The following is a 19826-nucleotide window of genomic DNA, read 5'->3' as shown; positions in this document are numbered from 1 at the left end:
CCCCCAAATCAGCTTTGGACTACACACTACTCAGGACATTCAAATTTCTGAATTCATATGAGACTGTCATGAACATTTTACAGTGCTTTGAACTCAGAAATACTCAATCCTAAAACTGCCAAATACAACCAAGCTGGATATTGTGGAAAGCTAGACAGGAATAGCTTCACTATTGTAAATAGCTTTACTTTGTTTGAGTTAAAACTTTTCCTTTTTTATTTAGACAAAAAGGGGAAATGCTGTGGCATATTTGATCACACTGTGAACTCTGAGGTTGTGTTATTAACTGGGAAAACATGTTTCTAGTTGTGGTGTGGCTCAGCCATGACACACATCTTTAATCCAAGAGCTTTTTGCTTATTGCAAACAGGATTAAATAAAAATGACACTACATAGGACAAGAGGTAGAAAAAGCAACCAGTTGACAGGAAATATCCATAGAGAGTAAGAAGGAGTCAGAAGGACAGATAAAGAGACACACAGAAAGTAGAAGGGAGGGACATTGAATTGGAGAAGTGTTGTTTGAGACAGCATAGGAGCTAGGAGAAAACACTTTTTTGGGGGGACATCAGCAGAGGAGGGAGGTCAGCTGGGTGCTTTCTTTGCCTCTCTGAACTAGCAGGTTTTCACCACAGCATCTGGCTCCCAAGTCTTACTGGTAAAGTGGAACAATTGAAATTCTATTGAAAATAACAGCACATAGATCTAGCTAATTTTATGAAATGAATATTATCAAATTTACAACCAAACATTGTCCCAACACAGTGATATGTTGGGTGGGTGAGGTCCATATGCAGATGCTCTCCTTTGCTTTCCAGATCTGAATGTTCTATGCTGAGGCATCTATGATCTGATCCTTATTTCTCCTTGCTCCAACTCCTGCTGTGGAACTCCTCAAGTCTGAGTACCTTAATCCTGTCCTCCAGCCCATGACTTCTACTGTATTGCTATAGAATCACTGCCCTGGCTCAGCCCTGGCCCATTCCTTTAGGTCATGACTTCTGCAGCCCTAAAATTGTAGCCTGTGTGCTCCTGCCCCTGGTCAGTTCTGATCTGTTCCATGAGACCATGACTATTTGCTAGACCAAGTTGATGTAACAATGGAGTATACACTATTGCTTTGGGTCAGCTTTCTTTTCCTGACTCTTATTTCAAACAAACCATACCTGAATCTTTGATTTTGACAATCAGACTGAAACAAATGAGTAAACACTGTTTATCAGTGTTTCTAGGTTGGGTGAAGTTGAGTTGGAGAAGCATCAGGAAGTTGCCCTGATTCCTGGACCCAGTTATTACCACCTAAGATCATTGTAATTCTCCTTTCAAATGTTTGAGAAGATAGGCAGAAATAGTGTCTAAAATCTGGGTGGCAGAAATACCAGCATTTTAGATAAAAAGTGTCTATCTTGAAAGTCTTTGAAAGTTGACTTTTCTCATGGTTGAAAAGTCATATTCCCCTAAATAATTTTTCTCTAAAAACATACATAACTCCATAAATTATATAGCAATATAGTTTTGATAAATAACTTTTCATCTTATACTTCAGTTGTAAGCAATGCTCACTTTTATGAGCCTTATTTGCTTTCAAATTACAATCTTCCAATTATTGACTACTACAAAAAAGGAAGAAGCCCCAAACCAAATTATTTTCTCTCAAACTCAAGTTGTGTAAAGATTTTGATCTTTAATTAAGTCCCAGATATTCATAGATGCAAACATATAAGCAATGTAATAAAAGTATGAACAATGTATTGAGGTTTCAGACTGCACAAATTTATTGGGTTAAATTTTCAGTTTTCCAATAGGTTTGAATGAACACCAAATAGCAGAGTATCAATAGCACAAAATTTGAGGTATAATATGGGATGACACATTAAGATTCTAGCAGAGGTTGAGGATGAAAGAATTGTCAGTGCAAAGACAAAAAGGTAATAGTAGAAGATGAGAATAATAGATTGCATACAGGACGTAGAGAATTTGATTTTGATATTGTAAGGATACAGAGACTTAACAGTTGAGTTTCTAGAATGCAGTGCCACAGAATGATCTATAACAAGAAGGTTGGAATGTAGTAGAAGCCAAGTATGCTGGGTAGCAGAATCTGGACCCATAACTCAGGGAAGGGAAGCCAGACACTCCACAATTCAGAGATCTGAAGCCACTGGATCCACAACCCACTGAACAGCAGCTTCTAGATCCATAGCCCAGGGAACGGCAGCTCCTGGACCCAAAGCACAGAGACCCAGCATATGTCCCCTGGCAGGGACTGCAAGGTGTGAAGCTCCTGGGATAGTAGCAGGGCTTCTGGCAGGGGCTGGACACCACACAGGACCTCTGGCAGCTGATGGGCTCGATACAGGTCTCCTGATAGCTGGTGTTCAGAGAGGATCCCAGCTGGCAGGTGCTGGGAGAGCAGCTGGTAGTGGTGTAGACCAGGTTGCTGGGGTAGGAAGAACCACAGGAGGAACGTGAGGAGGGCAGGCAGTGCCTGAGAGAGCAGGAGGAGAAGTTTCCAGGGCAGCAGCTGTAGGCCATATTGAGAGGAGATGTGAGTTCAGCTGGATGTATCTGAGAGGATTCTGAGTTTGAATGTCATGCTGTGGAGAGCTGGGTTTATATACTCTCAGCAACAGGTGTGGTACCCAACAGTCTCACCCTTGGTGCATTTGTGTGCTTCCTCGTTTACCAATGTGCAGTTGCATGTGAATAGTTTTCTGCACAGTATATTTATGGGCGTTGCAATTTTCTTATAGTTAAGACAATGAGCTATTGCTATGTCATAGATGCTATGACTGTTTTACACTGATGCTTATTCATTGCGTCCAGGAAAATCCTTCCTTTTCCTCCTGGCCTGATTTTTATGTGTTTGTCAGAATGTTCTGAAGAACACACTGTTTTTCCATAGTTAGTGATGAGAGGAATTTGCTCTTCTTTTTGCTAATGAATTGGAAGCATCACTTTGGTTCCTTTTGAAACCTACTGAAGATAACCTCATCTTTCGCCATCATTTCTCATTCTTCAATACTCTTCTTTGTGGATGTGTAGCATTTCCCATGTACTTCACCTCCACTGGCTACTAGGGCAGAGTATGAGCAAAGTAAGTTGAATGAGATTGAACCTAAAAGGAGAGAGAAAGAGAGAGAGAGAGAGAGAGAGAGAGAGAGAGAGAGACAGAGACAGAGACAGAGAGACAGAGACAGAGAGACAGAGACAGAGAGACAGAGACAGAGAGACAGAGACAGAGAGACAGAGACAGAGAGACAGAGACAGAGAGAGAGACAGAGAGAGAGACAGAGAGAGAGACAGAGAGAGAGACAGAGAGAGAGACAGAGAGAGACAGAGAGAGAGAGAAGACAGAGGCAGAGTCACAAGTACAGGGCATTTTGACCCTTGTGAATAGAGTCAAAGAAATGAGAGAAGTAAACCATTTCATATCCTGTGTATCTGACATGTGGCCTGAGGTGATACAGGGTTCTCATCTGAGTTTGTGCCAGCATGGACTAGTCCGTGTTAACAATTTAAAGCACAGAAAGTTCCATTGACTATTGTCCTCCATGCTGTGGGTTCTGTAGAAACCTTGGTTTGCATGACGTGAACCCAGGCTGTGAGTCTGGGGAAAATAAAGGATTCCCAGGAGATTATTATGGCAACTATAACACAGGGTGCAGATCACAGGCCCTAAGCAAACACCAAGAGGCTGTGTGGCTCTTGGGGAATTTTCTTTTTGTTGATCTCTGTCTTAGGGGAGATTCTGGAGAAAAAAAACTAATTCAAGAAGTCTCAACATATCTAATCTTATACAGCTTTGAAAATAAAAATGATTTTTGGTAGATATCAAAGAATTCTGATACATATTTAGTCTTCAACATTTCAAACAGGGTTGAGAAAGAAGAGTATTTCAACTGTTTGCTTATTTGTAAAGCCTCAGAGTTTTATTTTGGAAGCTGTGTGCAGACCACATCTAAATATTATCTACTAAGCCCATTTCTATTGTTCTCACACATACCAAAGTATACTTCTAAGCGTAAAAATAATGTAGAGACTGGTTTGGAAAATGATCGATTAATATTAGCAGATGAAAGGAAATGTTGATGCTCAATTTGATGCATATATTCTTTTGTTTTAAATCATGTCCATTCATAGGAATGCAATGTTTTCTATACCTAAACCTAAAAATTGACCTAAAGTACTACCACATATTCAAATTATAAATTAAAAGCCAATGAAACCAAGACTTATTAATGATGATAGAACAAATGGGAGTGAAAGTGGTGATTTACAAGCTATGGAAAACCTTGGTTCCCAAAATTACTTGGGATACACATTTTTTCACACTTACTAATTTCCATGTTAATTGTTGGAATGGTGCTGTTTGACTGGAAAAAATATCAAGTAATATATTTATCACAATCACAAATGAACTTCTTCATAGGATTTTTAATCTGTTATCAAGACACATGACCTTTATTATCATTTTGACAACAGTAGTAAACCTTTGGAAAGCTTTATTAGGATTCTAGACCAGACTGAAATCTATTGTTGGAATTATGCTTTTGAAAAACTTGCTATGTCTAATATGAAGTTGATTTTAGCTTACCCTAAGTGATATTTTTTTTCCACTATGGTGTGTTATTTGCTATGGCTTAAAACTGTTTCATTTCTTCTTTAGGCATAGGTGTAAAAAAACTGCTATTGGTGCGGGTGAGAATGATTTAAAACAATTATATTGCTATGCATAAAACTGATGCATCAATACATCCTCTCATCCACTAAAATTAAGTGATAATTTTAAAAGCATCCTAATTTCATTTTTGCTCTTAAGAAGTGTACACTGTTATATGAGGAGAGGGCCAAAATGGCTTAAGCAGACATTATTTAGATATAGGCTAGATACAAGCTCCAAAATGAAACTCTCGTTCTCTTCTTTTGCTTTATTAATTAATTTATTTTTTATTTAAATGTTTCATATATTTTCATCATTTTATTTCTTGTCCTCCAAATACTAGCAAGTCCTCCCTATTCATCCAACTTCATGTTTTTTTCTCTCTCTCTCAAAATGAAAATATAAACAAAAAAATATAAAGTACACATGCAAGTGAAAAAAAAATTCTTTATCAATTCCAGTAAACATGGCCAGGAAAAGGCATCAACCTGAATTCTCTGGTATTTAACAGCAGATTTTGTTTTTAAGTAATATGAGCGTGATTTGATGTATTCAGGTTTTGCACATTGTATTTCTTCTCCAGAATCCTCCCCTTTGAGGGGATTCAGGACCAAGTGAAAAAGTTAGAGACCTATGTAGTAAAGTGGTGGCAAATGGGCCTCAATTCTGTCACTTGTGATCATAAAAACTCTAATCATTTTCCCCCCTCTGTATTCCTGGGTTCAATATCATTTGATATTTCCTGGCTTATATTGTTTCCTTGATATTGGAGCTTAATCATATAGAAAATGTTAGGGATTCCTATAGAATATTGGAAAATGAGAAGAATGGGGGCAAGTAAGGTCCATCTTCAGTATGTTCCATAGGAAATGCAAAGTAATGATTCCAATTAATTAACAAGTAAAACAGCAAATTACCGTCATGTCACATACCGTGAAGAAAAGTATTTTCCTCATAACATCCTATGACAAAACATATAAAAGTTGCATTAAGAGGAAAAGGAGCAATTTCTTTGCAGGACATGATAAAATACTCATTACTATAAAACAGTCATGGCATGTCTGGCACAACAATAGCTCATCATCTTTTCCTTTAATAAAACAACACCCATAAACATGATGTGCAGAAAACTATGCAAATGCAACTGCAATTACAGAGATTACTGAGTTCTACATTTGTAAACGAGGAAGCACACAGATGCATCAAGGATGAGACTGTTGGGTACCACACCTGTTGCTGAGAGTATATAAACCCAGCTCTCCACAGCATGACATTCAAACTCAGAATCCTCTCAGATACATCCAGCTGAACTCACATCTCCTCTCAATATGGCCTACAGCTGCTGCTCTGGAAACTTCTCCAACCGCTCCCTTGGGCACTGCCTGCCCTCCTCACGTTCCTCCTGTGGTTCTTCCTACCCCAGCAACCTGGTCTACACCACTACCAGCTGCTCTCCCAGCACCTGCCAGCTGGGATCCTCTCTGAACACCAGCTGTCAGGAGACCTGTATCGAGCCCATCAGCTGCCAGAGGTCCTGTGTGGTGTCCAGCCCCTGCCAGAAGCCCTGCTACTATCCCAGGAGCTCCACACCTTGCAGTCCCTGCCAGGGGACATATGCTGGGTCTCTGTGCTTTGGGTCCAGGAGCTGCCGTTCCCTGGGCTATGGATCTAGAAGCTGCTACTCAGGGGGCTGTGGATCCAGTGGCTTCAGATCTCTGAATTGTGGAGTGTCTGGCTTCCCTTCCCTGAGTTATGAGTCCAGATTCTGCTACCCAGCATACTTGGCTTCTACTACATTTCATCCTTACTGTTACACATCAACCTGTGGGTCTGGCCTTGTTGGATTTAACTGTTAAATCTTTGTAGTCTTACAATATCAAAATCAATATCTCTGTGTCCTATAGCCTTGTTTTCATTCTTCCTGATTACCACTGTCTTTTCAATGATCCCTCAGCTACTTCTTTCATTCTCAACTTCTGACTGATTCTCAGAATAAGGATAACTCAAAAGTATGCTTTACTGTCTGTCCTCTCAAATATAAATTTTAATTAAATAAATTTGATTTGTGCAATCTTACATCTCAATTTATTGTCACATTATTATTATTTGATTTATAGTGTTCAATTAAGTATTTGGAAGTCTTAAATAATAACCAGCAGGGTTATTTGTCTGGATTTGTTGTACTCATTTTGTGTACGGGGATGTGTTAGTGGGAGTAATCAGTTCTGGGAAGACATTCATTGACATCTGCAAACAGGATTCAAACTGCAATGGCTTGAGATTGAAGGACATGAATTCCTACTGAGCCAGTAAATTAAGGTCATTAACATAAGAAATAGAAATGCAAGTGCCAAGAATATTATATTGTATAATCCAGATAGCGAAATTTGTACAAAAGGAAAAGCTTATTTTGCTCTAGAATTTGAATGTAGATTTTTTTAGACAAAAGATAACCCAAGTTTTAAGCAGCTATCAGGAGAGTTACTTGTACTGTGTTAATGCTGGTATCCCTGCTTCTCAAGTTTGGGGTGCCCCTGCTTCTCAAATTCAGGGTATTATTCCTGTAACTTGTCTTTAAATAGGTGTATGAAACACCCACTGAGCTGTGTTCAGGAGGAGCTGGGGCCATCTGATGCTTCTTCCAGCCTCAACTTCAATCAACAGAAGAGCAGATTCTCTATGAAATTTTGAGTTTATAGTCAGTGACACCCTGAGCCTCAAAGCAGACTTGAAGCTGCACACCTTGGTGCAATTTATTTAAAATAATGTCTGAGAAAAAAGGAGATACATGTATCATGGGAATTAAAGGTTAAAAAGATTTGAAAAAGAAACAAATCTGGTTTTCTTAAAGTGTGTATTTTAGTGTTTTTCTAAGGGAAAATTGAAATGCAATTTCCCAGGGACTCCCAGAGGACATTTTGAAAAATACATTTGTCCACAGAAAGGAAGCAATTAGGTTTGAATTAAAAATTGCACCATCAAGAATAAGGTATATAATTTACTGGGTTATGTCTATATATGAGTGTTTGCCTGTGTGAATGTATGTGCTCTACCTGAGTGTCTGGTGCCTGCAGAAACATAAGAGTCTATTAGATAGCCTGGAACTTGAAGTATGGATAGCTATGAGCTGCCATGTGGGATCTGGAAATGGAATCTGGATCCTCTACAAAAGCAGCATGTACTCTTAACTTAACCATCACCCCAGGTCACAGTGAACAATTTTTTTTAAGTGTTTGCTAGCCATTTGTGTTTCTTTTTATAAGATTTAAAAAATATACCTATTTTATTTTATTTATTTATTCTTCTCTCCACAGTGCATCTCAACCTCAGCTTCTCCTAAACTCCACTTCTCCCAGTTCCCTCTCCCACCTCCCCTCTCTCCCAGATCTACTGCTCCTGTTTCCCTTCAGAAAAGAGAAGGCCTCCCAGATATCAACCGAATATGCCACAACAAGACAAAATAAGACTAGGCACAAACACCCGTATCAAGGCTGGATGAGGCTACCCAGGGTGAGGAAAAGGATCCCAAGAGCAGGCAAATGAATCGAGGCACCACCACTTCCACTCTTAGGAGTCCCACAAGAACCACAAGCTAAACAACCAAACCATGCATGCAGATGGCCTAGTGCAGACCCATGCAGGCTCCATGATTGCTACTTCAGTCTCTGTGAGCCCTATGGTCTCTGCTTAGTTGAGCCTGTGGGCTATGTTCTCCTGGTGTCTTCCACTCCTCTGGCTTCTACAATTCTTTCTCCCCCTCTTCCAAAGGAATACTGCCTAATGTTTGGGTGGGAGTCTCCGCATCTGCTTCTGTCTGCTGCCAGAGAAAGTCTCACTGATGACAATTGGGCTAAGTACAGATCAATGGGTATAGCAGAATATCGTTAGGAATTATTTCATTGATTTTTTTTTGTCAGTTGTGTTTGGTTTTACACTAGATCTCTGAGGTATCCAGCTTCCAGTTCCTGGCCAGCCAGGCAGTGTGGGACATGAGTTGCCTCTCCTGGCATGGGCCTCAAGTTAGACCGGTCATTGGTTGGCCACTCTCATAAACTCTGAGCCATCATTGGCCCAGCACATCTTGCAGTCAGGACAGGTGAATGAAAGGTTTTGTGGCTGGCTTGGTGTCCTAATTCCACTACTGTGAGCCTTGCCTGGTTAAAGAAGATGACCTGTTCAGGATCCACAGCCTCCTTTACTAAGAGTCCTCCCTAGTGTCATCATCATAGGTTCATAGGTTCCAGGACGTTTCCACTGTACTAGGTTTCCACATTGCCCCTAAAGGCCCCCTATTTCAGTCATCTCGCCTTGTACTCTCTCCCTCTGTCCATTTTATTTTTATTTAAAATATAATTATCTCATTTTTTTTCGTTTTCTGCCTTTAACCACTTCCATGTTCCAATTCCCTAGCTACTACTCAAAGCCATGGCCTTTTTAAAAATTTATTATTGTTACATATGTGTATAAATGTATAAATATATAAATACAACCTGTTTAGTCTTTTAGTGTTGCTTGTAGGTATACAATATCAGGACTCATCACTTGATATTAGATTGCCAATTAGGGGTCTTAAGACTGAGGAAGACCTATTCTCTCTGTCTCAGTCTTCCTTGTTTGCCTATATTTCTTTGTCTGGGACATGGTCCTGTAAGTCTTCCCCCTTTCAAAATAGCATGTCTATTAATATTACTTTTTCAGATTCTATTTATGCAACATTATTGTTGAGGTATCATAGGTATAGCTTCCCAGCAATTTCAGGCATCTCAGACAGGGTCTAAGAAAAGATTCCTATTCCTCTGTCTATTGCAATCTTTTTAGTCCCTCTTCTATATCCCCTAAGCCTTAGTAGCAAGAGTTGTGTTGGAGATGTATCCTTGGAGTCTGGGAACCCGAAAATCAGTTATCCTTTATGTTTTTGACTTATTGTGGTTTTCTGTAATGGTTTCTGTCTACTACAGTGAGAAGCTTCTTTCAGGAGGCTTGAGAGCTTATAGTAACTTGCCATGCTGGTCATTGTTGTAGTTTATAGATGTCACAACTGAGTATGCCTATTGAATTTCTCCCTCCCTTAGCAACTTACATAGTGTCTCCTGGTACTCTGAAGGCCAATAATCACAGAACAGGCTTTCAGGCAAGATCCAGCTTATCTAAGTCCTGGGCCCAAAGTCTATCATATCTTCAGAAATAGGAAATTTAACTCCTGGGAAGAAACCAAGGACAAAGAAAATAGCCACATTGTTCTGAGAGTTCCTTGAACTCCCCTGAACAATAACTGACAAAAAGGTTTCTTATTTCTTATGCCTAGTACTGAGGTTATGTGATATACAAATATATATCATAACTTAGGTATATTATTTTTAATTTATACATACAGATAGTTATGTGTAATACATTGATAATATATTAAATATAATTTCAGGTAAATTAAAAAATATGATTCCTTGTGGCTTTTTCAAAAATCCTTAGCATTTCTTTTCCCTTGTTCTCCCTTGCCTACTGTATTGACCACTCTTATTTCCACATCTCAGTTTTAATTGGTTGTTTTGTTGATGTTTAGTTTTTATAAGTTATTTGTGTTGTCTAGAACCTTGTCAAATATCAGATGAATAACTCACATTGATTTTATCCCAATTAGTGGACTGTTCCTTCACTAAACTGAAATTGTCCTTTTGAATTTTATGATCTTATATTTGTCCACTGTTAAACTGACAACTTATACTATGGAAGTCTTATCCAAAAAGTATAGGCCTGTGCCTATGAATTGAAATGTATGCCCACTTTATCCTCTAGAAGTTTCAGCATATGTTGGTTGTTTTTTACTCTTTGCTCTTTTTCTCTTTCGACTCTTTACTCTTTGGGGGGCCCACCACACACCTCCCAAACAAATTACACACAGGGAGGCTTGTTATTTCTTATGAATGCCTGGCCTTAGTTTGACTTGATGCTAGCCAGCTTTTCTTAATTTAAATTATCCTGTCTACCTTTTTCCTCTGGGCTTTTATCTTTCTCTATATTTTTGTATATCTTTTCTTTCTTTCTTATTCCATGTTTGGCTGTGTAACTGGGTGGCTGGACCCTAGCAGCCTCCTCTCTTTGTTCTCTTGCTCTTTCTTCTTTTCCTCCCAGATTTCTCCTTCTATTTATTCCCTCTACCCACCAGCTCCACCTATCCTTTCTCCTGCCTCTTCATTAGACCATCAGATCTTTATTAGACCATCACATGTTTTCGACAGGCACAGTCGTACAACTTCATAGAGTTAAACAAATGCAACAGAAAAGAATGCAACACATCTTTGCATCATTAAACAAATGTTCCACAGCATAAACAAATGTAACACATCTTAAAATAATATTCTACAACAAGAGTAGGTCTTATGATGATGTCCTGGATCCACTGACAGTTAAGTGCAAGATGATATGAGTCTTTTTGTCTGAATGTTTAGAATCAGGATTCCCAGAACCATTTGTAGAAGATGTTGCTTTTGCTTCAATGTTGTGTTTTTGCTACCTTGGTAAAATCTTAGGTAGCTGTTCTTGTAGTGATGAACCTGCCTTTTCTATTCTGTCTCATTGATCTTGTATCTATTTTGTGTAAGAAACATATTGTCTTAATATTAAGGCTCCATACTATAAAAGTTGAAATTAACTAATGCAAAATCTCCTGTATTATAGTTTTCACTCAAGAGTTCTTTGAATGGCCTCAGTAGTACCACCACCTATGTGAATTTTGAGTCTGCTATTATATGCTCTCCAAGATTCAGCACCCAGTTGGCATGCCCTCTGCTCCATTGACTTCTGGGTTACCCTCCAGACCTAGATGCTATACTTCGATTTGTTTCTGTTCTGATCTTAATTCTTCTGACTCCAGTAGCTGTTGTGAGACTCCTGAAGTCTGAGTCTCTTCCCCTTGAGTCCACACTTCTCTTCTGTGATTTAGAACTCATAGTCTGCATTCTAGCACTCTGTGTCATCTCTGGCCACTACTCAGGATCTATGATTTTACTGTACAAGATCTATAGCCTGTGTGCTCATTCCTCTGATCAGTTCTGACCCCATGCCTGGAACCATGAGTGTCTCCTGCCCAAGCTGATAAACTTATGGATAGCACACCACTGCATGGATTTGTCTCTCCCTCTCCTAGCTCTTATTTCAAATGAACCACACCTTCATCTTTGACTTCAGCTTGGCTTTTCCACGCCATTTAAGACAGAAGAATCCAAGCCACTAGGAGAAGCTACATAAATTCTAACCTGATTGAAGCTGAGCCTCAAAGGAGCTTTAGGAGGTCATCGCACCTCTTGAACCAAGTTTTTCCACCTGAGATTGGTGTGCTTCTCATCTCATACAGATGTTCTTGTACATCTGGACATGAGGCTCAGGGATGGTGCCCACACCATGACAGGTGAGGACATCAGCACTTGTGCAAAGTTTGTCTTTATTGAGAATGTTTCCCATCTTAGTTTTTTGTTGGCTTAGAAATTCCATTCAAATGCTAAATTTAAATAATTTTGCCTATATTTATACATAACCTAATAAACTATATGCCTTATTCTTGATGGTGGAATTTTTAATTCAAGTCTTAATTATTCCATTTCCCTGGATCAGCAAAAATTCGTATTTTTCATTCTCAGGCATTATCACTGTTTTTGAGCCTAATTTGCAATAGAAATGACAATCTTCCTATTATTAACTACTCCTTCAAAAAGGGAGCATGCCCAATAACAAATAATTTGTTACTCTGGTCCCAAAATCCAATTAAAGAAATATATTCATCTTTATTAAGTCTCATAAATATGTAAATTCAGAAACTAAAAGCCACCTAATAATAATAGGAACAATATAGTGAGTTGTCAGATCACACCAATTTATTGGATTAAATATTTCGTTTTCAAATGCTCATGCTCTTGGATGAAAACCAAATAACACATGTATATTTAAAGAGTACAGTCGGTAAGGCATAATATGGGGTTACACGTTAATCAACTTGAGGATGAAAGAAGTCATTAAAGATGGGATGAAAAGGTAAAGGTAGAGCAAGAAAACAAAAGCTACAGGAGCAAAATGACTTTGATAAGCTAAGAGTATAGAAACCCTACAGTTGATTCCGTAGAAGCCAATACCAAAGAGTGGTCTCTATCAAGAAGATTGATAGATACTATGAGCCACATAGGCTGGCTAGCAGAATTCAGATCCATAATTAAGGGAAAGGAAGGTAGAGACTCCATACTTCAGAGACCTGAAGCCACATGATATGCTGAATAGCAGCTTCTAGATACATAGGCCTGCAAGTAGCAGCTGCTGATTCACAAATCCAGAGATCAGCATAGGTTGAATGGCAGAGACTGCTAAGAAAGCAGCTCCTGGGATAGTAGCAGGGTATCTGGCCATAGCTGGACCCCACATAGGACCTCTGGCAGCTGGTGGGCTCAATACAGGTCTCCTGATAGCCCCTGTGCAGAAATGATTCCAGCTGGTAGGTGCTGGGAGGGCAGCCAGTAGCACTGCAGGCCAAGTGGCTGGGGCAATCAGCAGGAACCTGAGGAGGGCAGGAAGTGCTTATGGGAGGAGGAGGAGAAGTTCCCAAAGCAACAGTTACAGGCCGTGTTGAAATTTGAACTCAACTGGGTTTAATTGAAAATGTTTTGATTTTTTAATGCCACCCTGTGGATAGGGGCATTTATATACTCTCAGAAATGGGTGTGGTGCATAACCTTTTCATTCTTTCCATATTTGTCTGTTTCCTGGTTTACACATGTGGAACTCACCAATCTCTGTAATTGTAGTTGCATTTGAATAGTTTTCTGCACAGTATATTTATGTGTGTTGTAACTTTCTTGATATAGAAAAAGCCATGAGCTACTCTTATGTCAGAGATGGCATGACAGTTTTTACACTAACACTTATTTCATCATGTCAAGGAAAATGTTCCTTTTCCCCTTGACATTGTTACTGGTGTTTTGCTATAATGTTATGAGGATTACACCTGTCTTACGTGATATAGAATGAGAACTATGTCCTTACTTCTTTACTTCTCTGTGTTTCCTAAGAAATCTACTAAAGACTATACTATACTTCTCAGTGTGATTTCTCACTTTCCACTAATGTTTCTGGGTGGATTAAGGAACATTACCATGCTGTTTTGCCTGCAGTAGCAAAGGCACAGACTAAGCCAAGGAAAACTGAACACTTTGAACCTAGGTAGAGAGAGAAGGAGAGGCAACTGATAGAGTTATCTGTGTCTCCGTGTAATCCTCTTCAGGGAAAATCTAGAAGAGAAAAAAATGTAGGATAAATGAATATCAAATCTTGTTTATACTGTTTTGAGAATAAGACCAATTGTTGGCAGAAACCAGAGAGTTGAGATGGATATTTTCTCTTGATCATGTCAAGTGGATTTGACAATAGAATTAATTCAGTTGTATAATATTTTGTAAAACCTAGGTGTTTAATTTTAGAGTGTTCACAGCCTGTATCTCAGTGTCCACTAAGCCCATCCTTAGTCCTCCCTGCACATAGCTAGAAGAGTAATAACTAATATGAAAAGGCTGATTTAAAGATGACCACTCACTGTTATCAAATGAAAAGATGTGTTGCTGTACAGACTTGGTGGGTAACTTTTCATTTGTTTTAGTCATTTATTCTAATGTCAAAACAATATTTTACATCTATTTCTATAGGGAAAAACACAAAAAGCACTAGCCTGTAACTATTCTAATTATAAATTTAAAGTCAATGAAACAAGTCTTCAAAAATAATGATGCCACAAAAAGGGATGAAGGCAGTGATTGCCAAGCTATACTTCCATCGTGGTTTACATATGTATATTTTTTATATTTATTTATTTCTACTCTGAATGGTAGAATAATTCAAATTGTTTGATACTTATTCCTGCATTTTAATTTATATTTGTCGGGCCCAAATACTGGCAGTTAGGCAAAAGCCAGCATTCCTCAGAAAGCTGGTTCCCCTCTACCAAAAGAGTCATTTTCTCCTTGCTAGCAGAAGGGACAAATGCTATCTGTGATGGTTATTAGCATACCAAAGTACATGCGGGCATCCAGACTCATTCACTATCACAGGAACCTGTTATACATTTCAGAGTCCTTGCTGGTATCTTGGCTCTTCTCACCTGCCCCTCCTGTGAAGTTTTCTAATTCAGGGACTTCTCTGCCCAGCTTTACATTCCCTTATAACCCTGTGATATCAGCTCTGTGCTCTCTGGGCCCTCCTCTCTTTTGGCCCTCTCTCATGGTCATCTCTTTCTCCTCCTCTCTCACTCTTTCTGCCTCTCTTTCCTCTCATGGCCAAGTTCAATGTTCAGGGTACTATTTTCTCTCTGTGCTCTGGACTCTTCCAGATGCTCTGGCTGTTCTCTCTCACATATATTTACAATAGAAACTTTCACCTCAACCATACCTTGGAGTTGTCATGACCTCACTTTATACAATATTATTTACTATGCCATCCTTTGTCAAGATTGTGAGTTTTATTATCAGTTTGATAAGAACATTAAAGCTTTATAAAGCTTTATTTAGATTGCCTCGCTGAGATGAAGAAATCAAATTACCAGAATTAATTATGTATTTGAAACATTTTACAAGTCTTGCAAGGAAATAGTAGTATTCCATCTTCAGTGATAGTTTCTTCTGTGGTTGGCAAGGAATGACACATGCTAGTTTTCAAATCTTATTTTTTTTGGGTGTAAGTGTAAGCTCTGAGTCGACACATCTTTTTGTCTGCTGAGACTAAGTGTGCATCTTCTAAAGATGGCTTATTTTATTTATTTTACCTCTGATAAACTGTATGTTGTTATACACAGAATGGACTATAGGTGTGTTTAGCAGGTATTAAGTAGAAACAGGTGTCACAGAAGCTGGGTAAGTACAGAAGAAATGAGTGTAAATAAGTACATACACAAGTGAAATGATTCCTTCATCAACTCTATTTAAAATTCCCAACGGGCAAAAAACATCTGAATTCTCTGTTATCACCAAAACAGATTCTATTTTAAACATTATAAGCATAATTTGATATATTCAGACTTTTTTCATGTTTATTTTTCATCTCAAAAAGCTTCTATAGGAGATGGATCAGGAGGCAGAGCAAAGCTCCCCAATATGATATGTATATGTGGAAGGTTTGCTTCAAGTTACTCACCAAAACTCTGTGTTAAGGCTGGTCATCAGACTCTCATAGGAATCCCCATATATTTTCTAGGCTCAGTTACTGCCTGCAGAAGCCCATGCAAAATTATGTCTCTGAACACTGTATCAGGGAGGTCCATAGTCAGTGAAACTCTTGTGTCTTACAGTAGTAGAAATGATTCCTCTCTGCTTTCCTAGATGAGAACCCATGTAACTTCAGGCCACAAATGTCAGACACACAGGATCTAGGATCTAAAGTGTCTTTTAGTTTTTTCATACTCTGGTAAAATACATCCTGACCACAGCCTCCTCTCCCTCCACTTTTCCCAGCCCCCTATCTCCCATCTCCCCTGATCCGCTGCTCCTCTATTTCCCTTCAGAAAAGAGCAGGCCTCCCAGTTATATGAACCAAACATGGCATAACCAGATGTAATAATACTAGGCACAAACCATCATATCAAGGCTGGACAAAGGCAACCCAGTAGGAGGAAAAAGGTCCCAAGAGTGGGCAAAAGAATCAGAGACACTCCCACTGCCGCTGTTAGGAGTTCCACTAAAACCCCAAGCTAAACAACAACAACATATGTGTAGAGGTCCTATTGCAGACTCATGTATGCTCCATGATTGAAGCTTCAGTATTTGTGAGCCTCTGTGAGCCCTGGTTAGTTGATTCTGTGGGCTGCATTCTTCTGGTTTCCTTGATCCCTCTGGATCTCCTCTTCTCTGAGGTTCTCCGAGCTCTGCCTAATTTTGGCTCAGGGTCTCTGCATCTGTTTCTATCAGCTACTGGAGGAAGCCTGCTGACAATTGGGCTAGGCACTGATCTATGAGTATAGCAGAATATCATTAGGAATCATTTCATGACTTTTTATTTTTTTCAGTCATGTTTGGTTCTAACCTAGATGTCTGAACCATCTAAACTTTCAGTTCCTGGCCATCCAGGCAGTGTCAGGAATGGGCTGTGTCTCATGGATTGGGCCTGAAGTTAGACCAGTTATTGGTTGACCACACCTAGAATCTCTGAGCCAAATACTACCTTGAATGAACCCTATTTCATTCTAGCTCAAACTTATTCAGTTTTCTTGGCTTATATTGTCTGTTTGCTATTGGAGGTGAACCATGTGCCAATACTGTATGTCCCCCATACATAATTACAGAAAAATGAGAAAGATAGAGACCAGTACGGTCAGTCTTCAGTACATTTCATACAAAACCCAAAGAAATGCTTCAGATTTCTTAAGAAGAAGAAAGGAAGATTATTTTCATTTTCTACCGTTATTCTCATTTTCTACCATAAAAAGCAAGAATATCCCTTATAAATGCTCTCATATATATATATATATATATATATATATATATATATATATATATATATATATATGGATTTCCCTGGATATAATGGGATAAGCTTTGCTGTAAAACAGTTGTGACATTTCTGACATAGGACTATCTCATTGCCTTTTTGGGTATTAAGGAAATTACAACATCTCTAAATATACAGTACAGGAAACTATTCAGGTGCAATTGCAATTACAGAAAGATTCCAGCATTCTTCATTAATAAAAGAGAGGGCAAAAGAATGAGCAAGGCTGAGCTTATTTGGTACCACACCTCTTGTCGATAGTACTTAAGCCTATCTCTCCACATTGTGACAAAAAAGTCTTCAGAATCTTCTCAGTTACATCCACATCTGAGCTCACATCTCCCCTCAACATGGCCTACAGCTGCTGCTCTGGAAACTTCTCCTCCTGCTCCCTTAGGAGCTGCTTGCCCTCCTCAGGGTCCTCCTGTGGGTCTTCCTACCCCAGCAACCTGGTCTACACCACTACCAGCTGCTCTCCCAGCACCTGCCAGCTGGGATCCTCTCTGAACACCAGCTGTCAGGAGACCTGCATCGAGCCCATCAGCTGCCAGAGGTCCTGTGTGGTGTCCAGCCCCTGCCAGACAGCCTGCTACTACCCCAGGAGCTCCACACCTTGCAGTCCCTGCCAGGGAACATATGCTGGGTCTCTGGACTTTTGGTCCAGCAGCTGCCATTCCCTGGGTTATGGATCTGGAAGCTGCTACTCAGTGGGCTGTGGATGCAGTGGCTTTAGATCTCTGACTTACAGACTCTATGACTTCCCTTTCCTGAGTGATGGGTCCAGAATCTGCTACCCAACCTACTTGGCTGCTGATTCCTGTCAACCTTGTTGTTGACAGATATTTGGGGTTGGCCTTTATGGAATCAACTGTTAATTGTCTATATCCTTACAATATCAGTGTCAATGTCTCTCTGCTTACAACTATTGTTTTCCTGCTTACCCCACTGGAACTCTTCATCCTTCCATTGACAGATCTTTACATCTTCAGCTTCTTCTGGATTCTTATATTTTTGTTAAGTGCAAGTTATGTCTTGCTCTCTGTTCTAAGCATGTATACATGTACTGTTTCTTTTTCTTCTAAGAGCATTTAAAAATAAAAAAAAGTCTAATAAATGTGTGCGTTCTGACACCTCCATATATTGTCTACTTTATTATTTTTATATTTCTTGTTTTTAAGAGACTTAAAGATCAAAATTGTTATCCAGATGTATTTGAGAACATATAATTTTGCTTTTGTCACATTAGTTATTGGTGGTAATCAATTCTAGGAAGATTGCCATATGCATCTGAAGAGTGGGTTAATCAACAGTCAGAGCTGCTTGATATTGAAGCATAAGAATTTTTGCTGAACCAAAGAATCAAAGCAATTAGGATGTGACTAAAATATAAACATCAGGAATGAGATGTTATATAATTTATAAGATAAGGCCTCTACATATACAAAATTATCTAAGATTAGTATTTGAGTATACATGTTCCGCCAAGAGAGAACTGAGTCTTGAACAACTTTAAAGCCCAACACTTCCTGGCTCCTATGCATGCTGACTTCCCTGCCTCCCTAGTCTGAGTGTTATCCATGTCTTACCTCCAATGTACTTAAGAAGTAGGAAACAACTTTGTGTTATTATTCTTAGTCTGAGTCTCAAAGCACAGTAGAACTCAAGGGCTCAGCCATACTTTATTTGACAAGTGTTTTAGAAATCTATCAGTGTAGAAGATCAAAGAGGAGAATTATGGTTAAAAAAAAAAGATGGGGAGCACATTTGAAGTAACATTTATAAGGTGCAATTGATATTCTAAATTCAAGGGACTTTCAGGAACATTAAGATCACTCATGGAATTGTGGACCTCTGAGTCTTACCCCCAAGAGAAAGCTTCATCTTTTAGTGATTGATAGTATGTGTTGTCCTACATTCCCATAATCTTAAGAGGGAAGAATAATGGAAAAGATTATTGTCTGTTGGTCTAATGTAACTTTGAAATATCTAGCTACTTAGCAAAAGAAATTATATATATAATATATAATTATACATCTCTCTCTAAAATGTATATTATATAATTATATGTCATATATTTATATAAAAAATGATACAATATATAATATTGTATAATTATATATCATATATAAATATGGCATATGATTGTATATATTATATATGTATAAGCACACACACACACACACACACACACACACACACATATATATATATATATATATAGAGAGAGAGAGAGAGAGAGAGAGAGTGTAAAGGTAGTTTATTCAAGGTGTTGAACCCTCCAAAATCAAAATATCATGTGTTGTGTTGTAGTAGGAAATATGGGAGAGACAAGGTATTTTGACCATCATAGGCATAAAGAAGCCTCACAAAGTGTTTGAAACTTTGCAATGTTTATAGATCAAATAATCACAGAACCTCAGTTCTTAAAGGAATTTCTGTACTTTATTCTTTCCTGAACCATTTGATTTAAAACACACAGCTCCCATTGTAATGAAGGAATCTTCACCTTCCCACTATTCTGGAATCTGCTTCATATGAGTAGGTTTAGCCTATTGCCTCTATCTTGTTAGCCTCATGTGAAAGACTCATAATAAAGAATAAAAATAAGCAGATTTAGACAAAGAACTAAAAAGGAATAATCTAATTCATTTCAAAT

At 38.7% G+C, this 19826-nt stretch overlaps 4 protein-coding genes across 4 annotated transcripts; 2 read left to right on the top strand and 2 right to left on the bottom strand.

Annotated features, from left to right (window-relative positions):
- Positions 1-2022: 2022 nt before the first annotated feature.
- Positions 2023-2586, bottom strand: LOC131922921 (keratin-associated protein 13-1-like). The gene has a single exon (XM_059277761.1). The coding sequence runs from the start codon at positions 2533-2535 to the stop codon at positions 2023-2025; it is 513 nt and encodes a 170-aa protein (XP_059133744.1). The 5' UTR covers positions 2536-2586.
- A 3354-nt stretch (positions 2587-5940) lies between these two features.
- On the top strand, positions 5941-6519 carry LOC131922837 (keratin-associated protein 13-1-like). Its single transcript, XM_059277690.1, has one exon. The coding sequence runs from the start codon at positions 5992-5994 to the stop codon at positions 6517-6519; it is 528 nt and encodes a 175-aa protein (XP_059133673.1). The 5' UTR covers positions 5941-5991.
- Positions 6520-12860: 6341 nt separating this feature from the next.
- LOC131922855 (keratin-associated protein 13-1-like) lies at positions 12861-14468 on the bottom strand. The gene is made up of 3 exons (XM_059277702.1): positions 14463-14468; positions 13196-13284; positions 12861-13143 (listed from the first exon to the last, which is right to left on the bottom strand). Exons 1-3 carry the CDS (start codon positions 14466-14468, stop codon positions 12861-12863), a joined length of 378 nt encoding a protein of 125 aa, XP_059133685.1.
- A 3052-nt stretch (positions 14469-17520) lies between these two features.
- On the top strand, positions 17521-18006 carry LOC131922898 (keratin-associated protein 13-1-like). Its single transcript, XM_059277730.1, has one exon. It carries the CDS (start codon positions 17521-17523, stop codon positions 18004-18006), a length of 486 nt encoding a protein of 161 aa, XP_059133713.1.
- The last annotated feature ends 1820 nt before the right edge of the window (positions 18007-19826 follow it).

The sequence above is a fragment of the Peromyscus eremicus genome, chromosome 12 (assembly GCF_949786415.1).
Source record: "Peromyscus eremicus chromosome 12, PerEre_H2_v1, whole genome shotgun sequence".
In the NCBI taxonomy this organism is placed as follows: Eukaryota; Metazoa; Chordata; class Mammalia; order Rodentia; family Cricetidae; genus Peromyscus; species Peromyscus eremicus.
The sequence above is the reverse complement of the archived record's forward strand: the minus strand, read 5'-3'. Positions and strand labels throughout refer to the sequence as shown.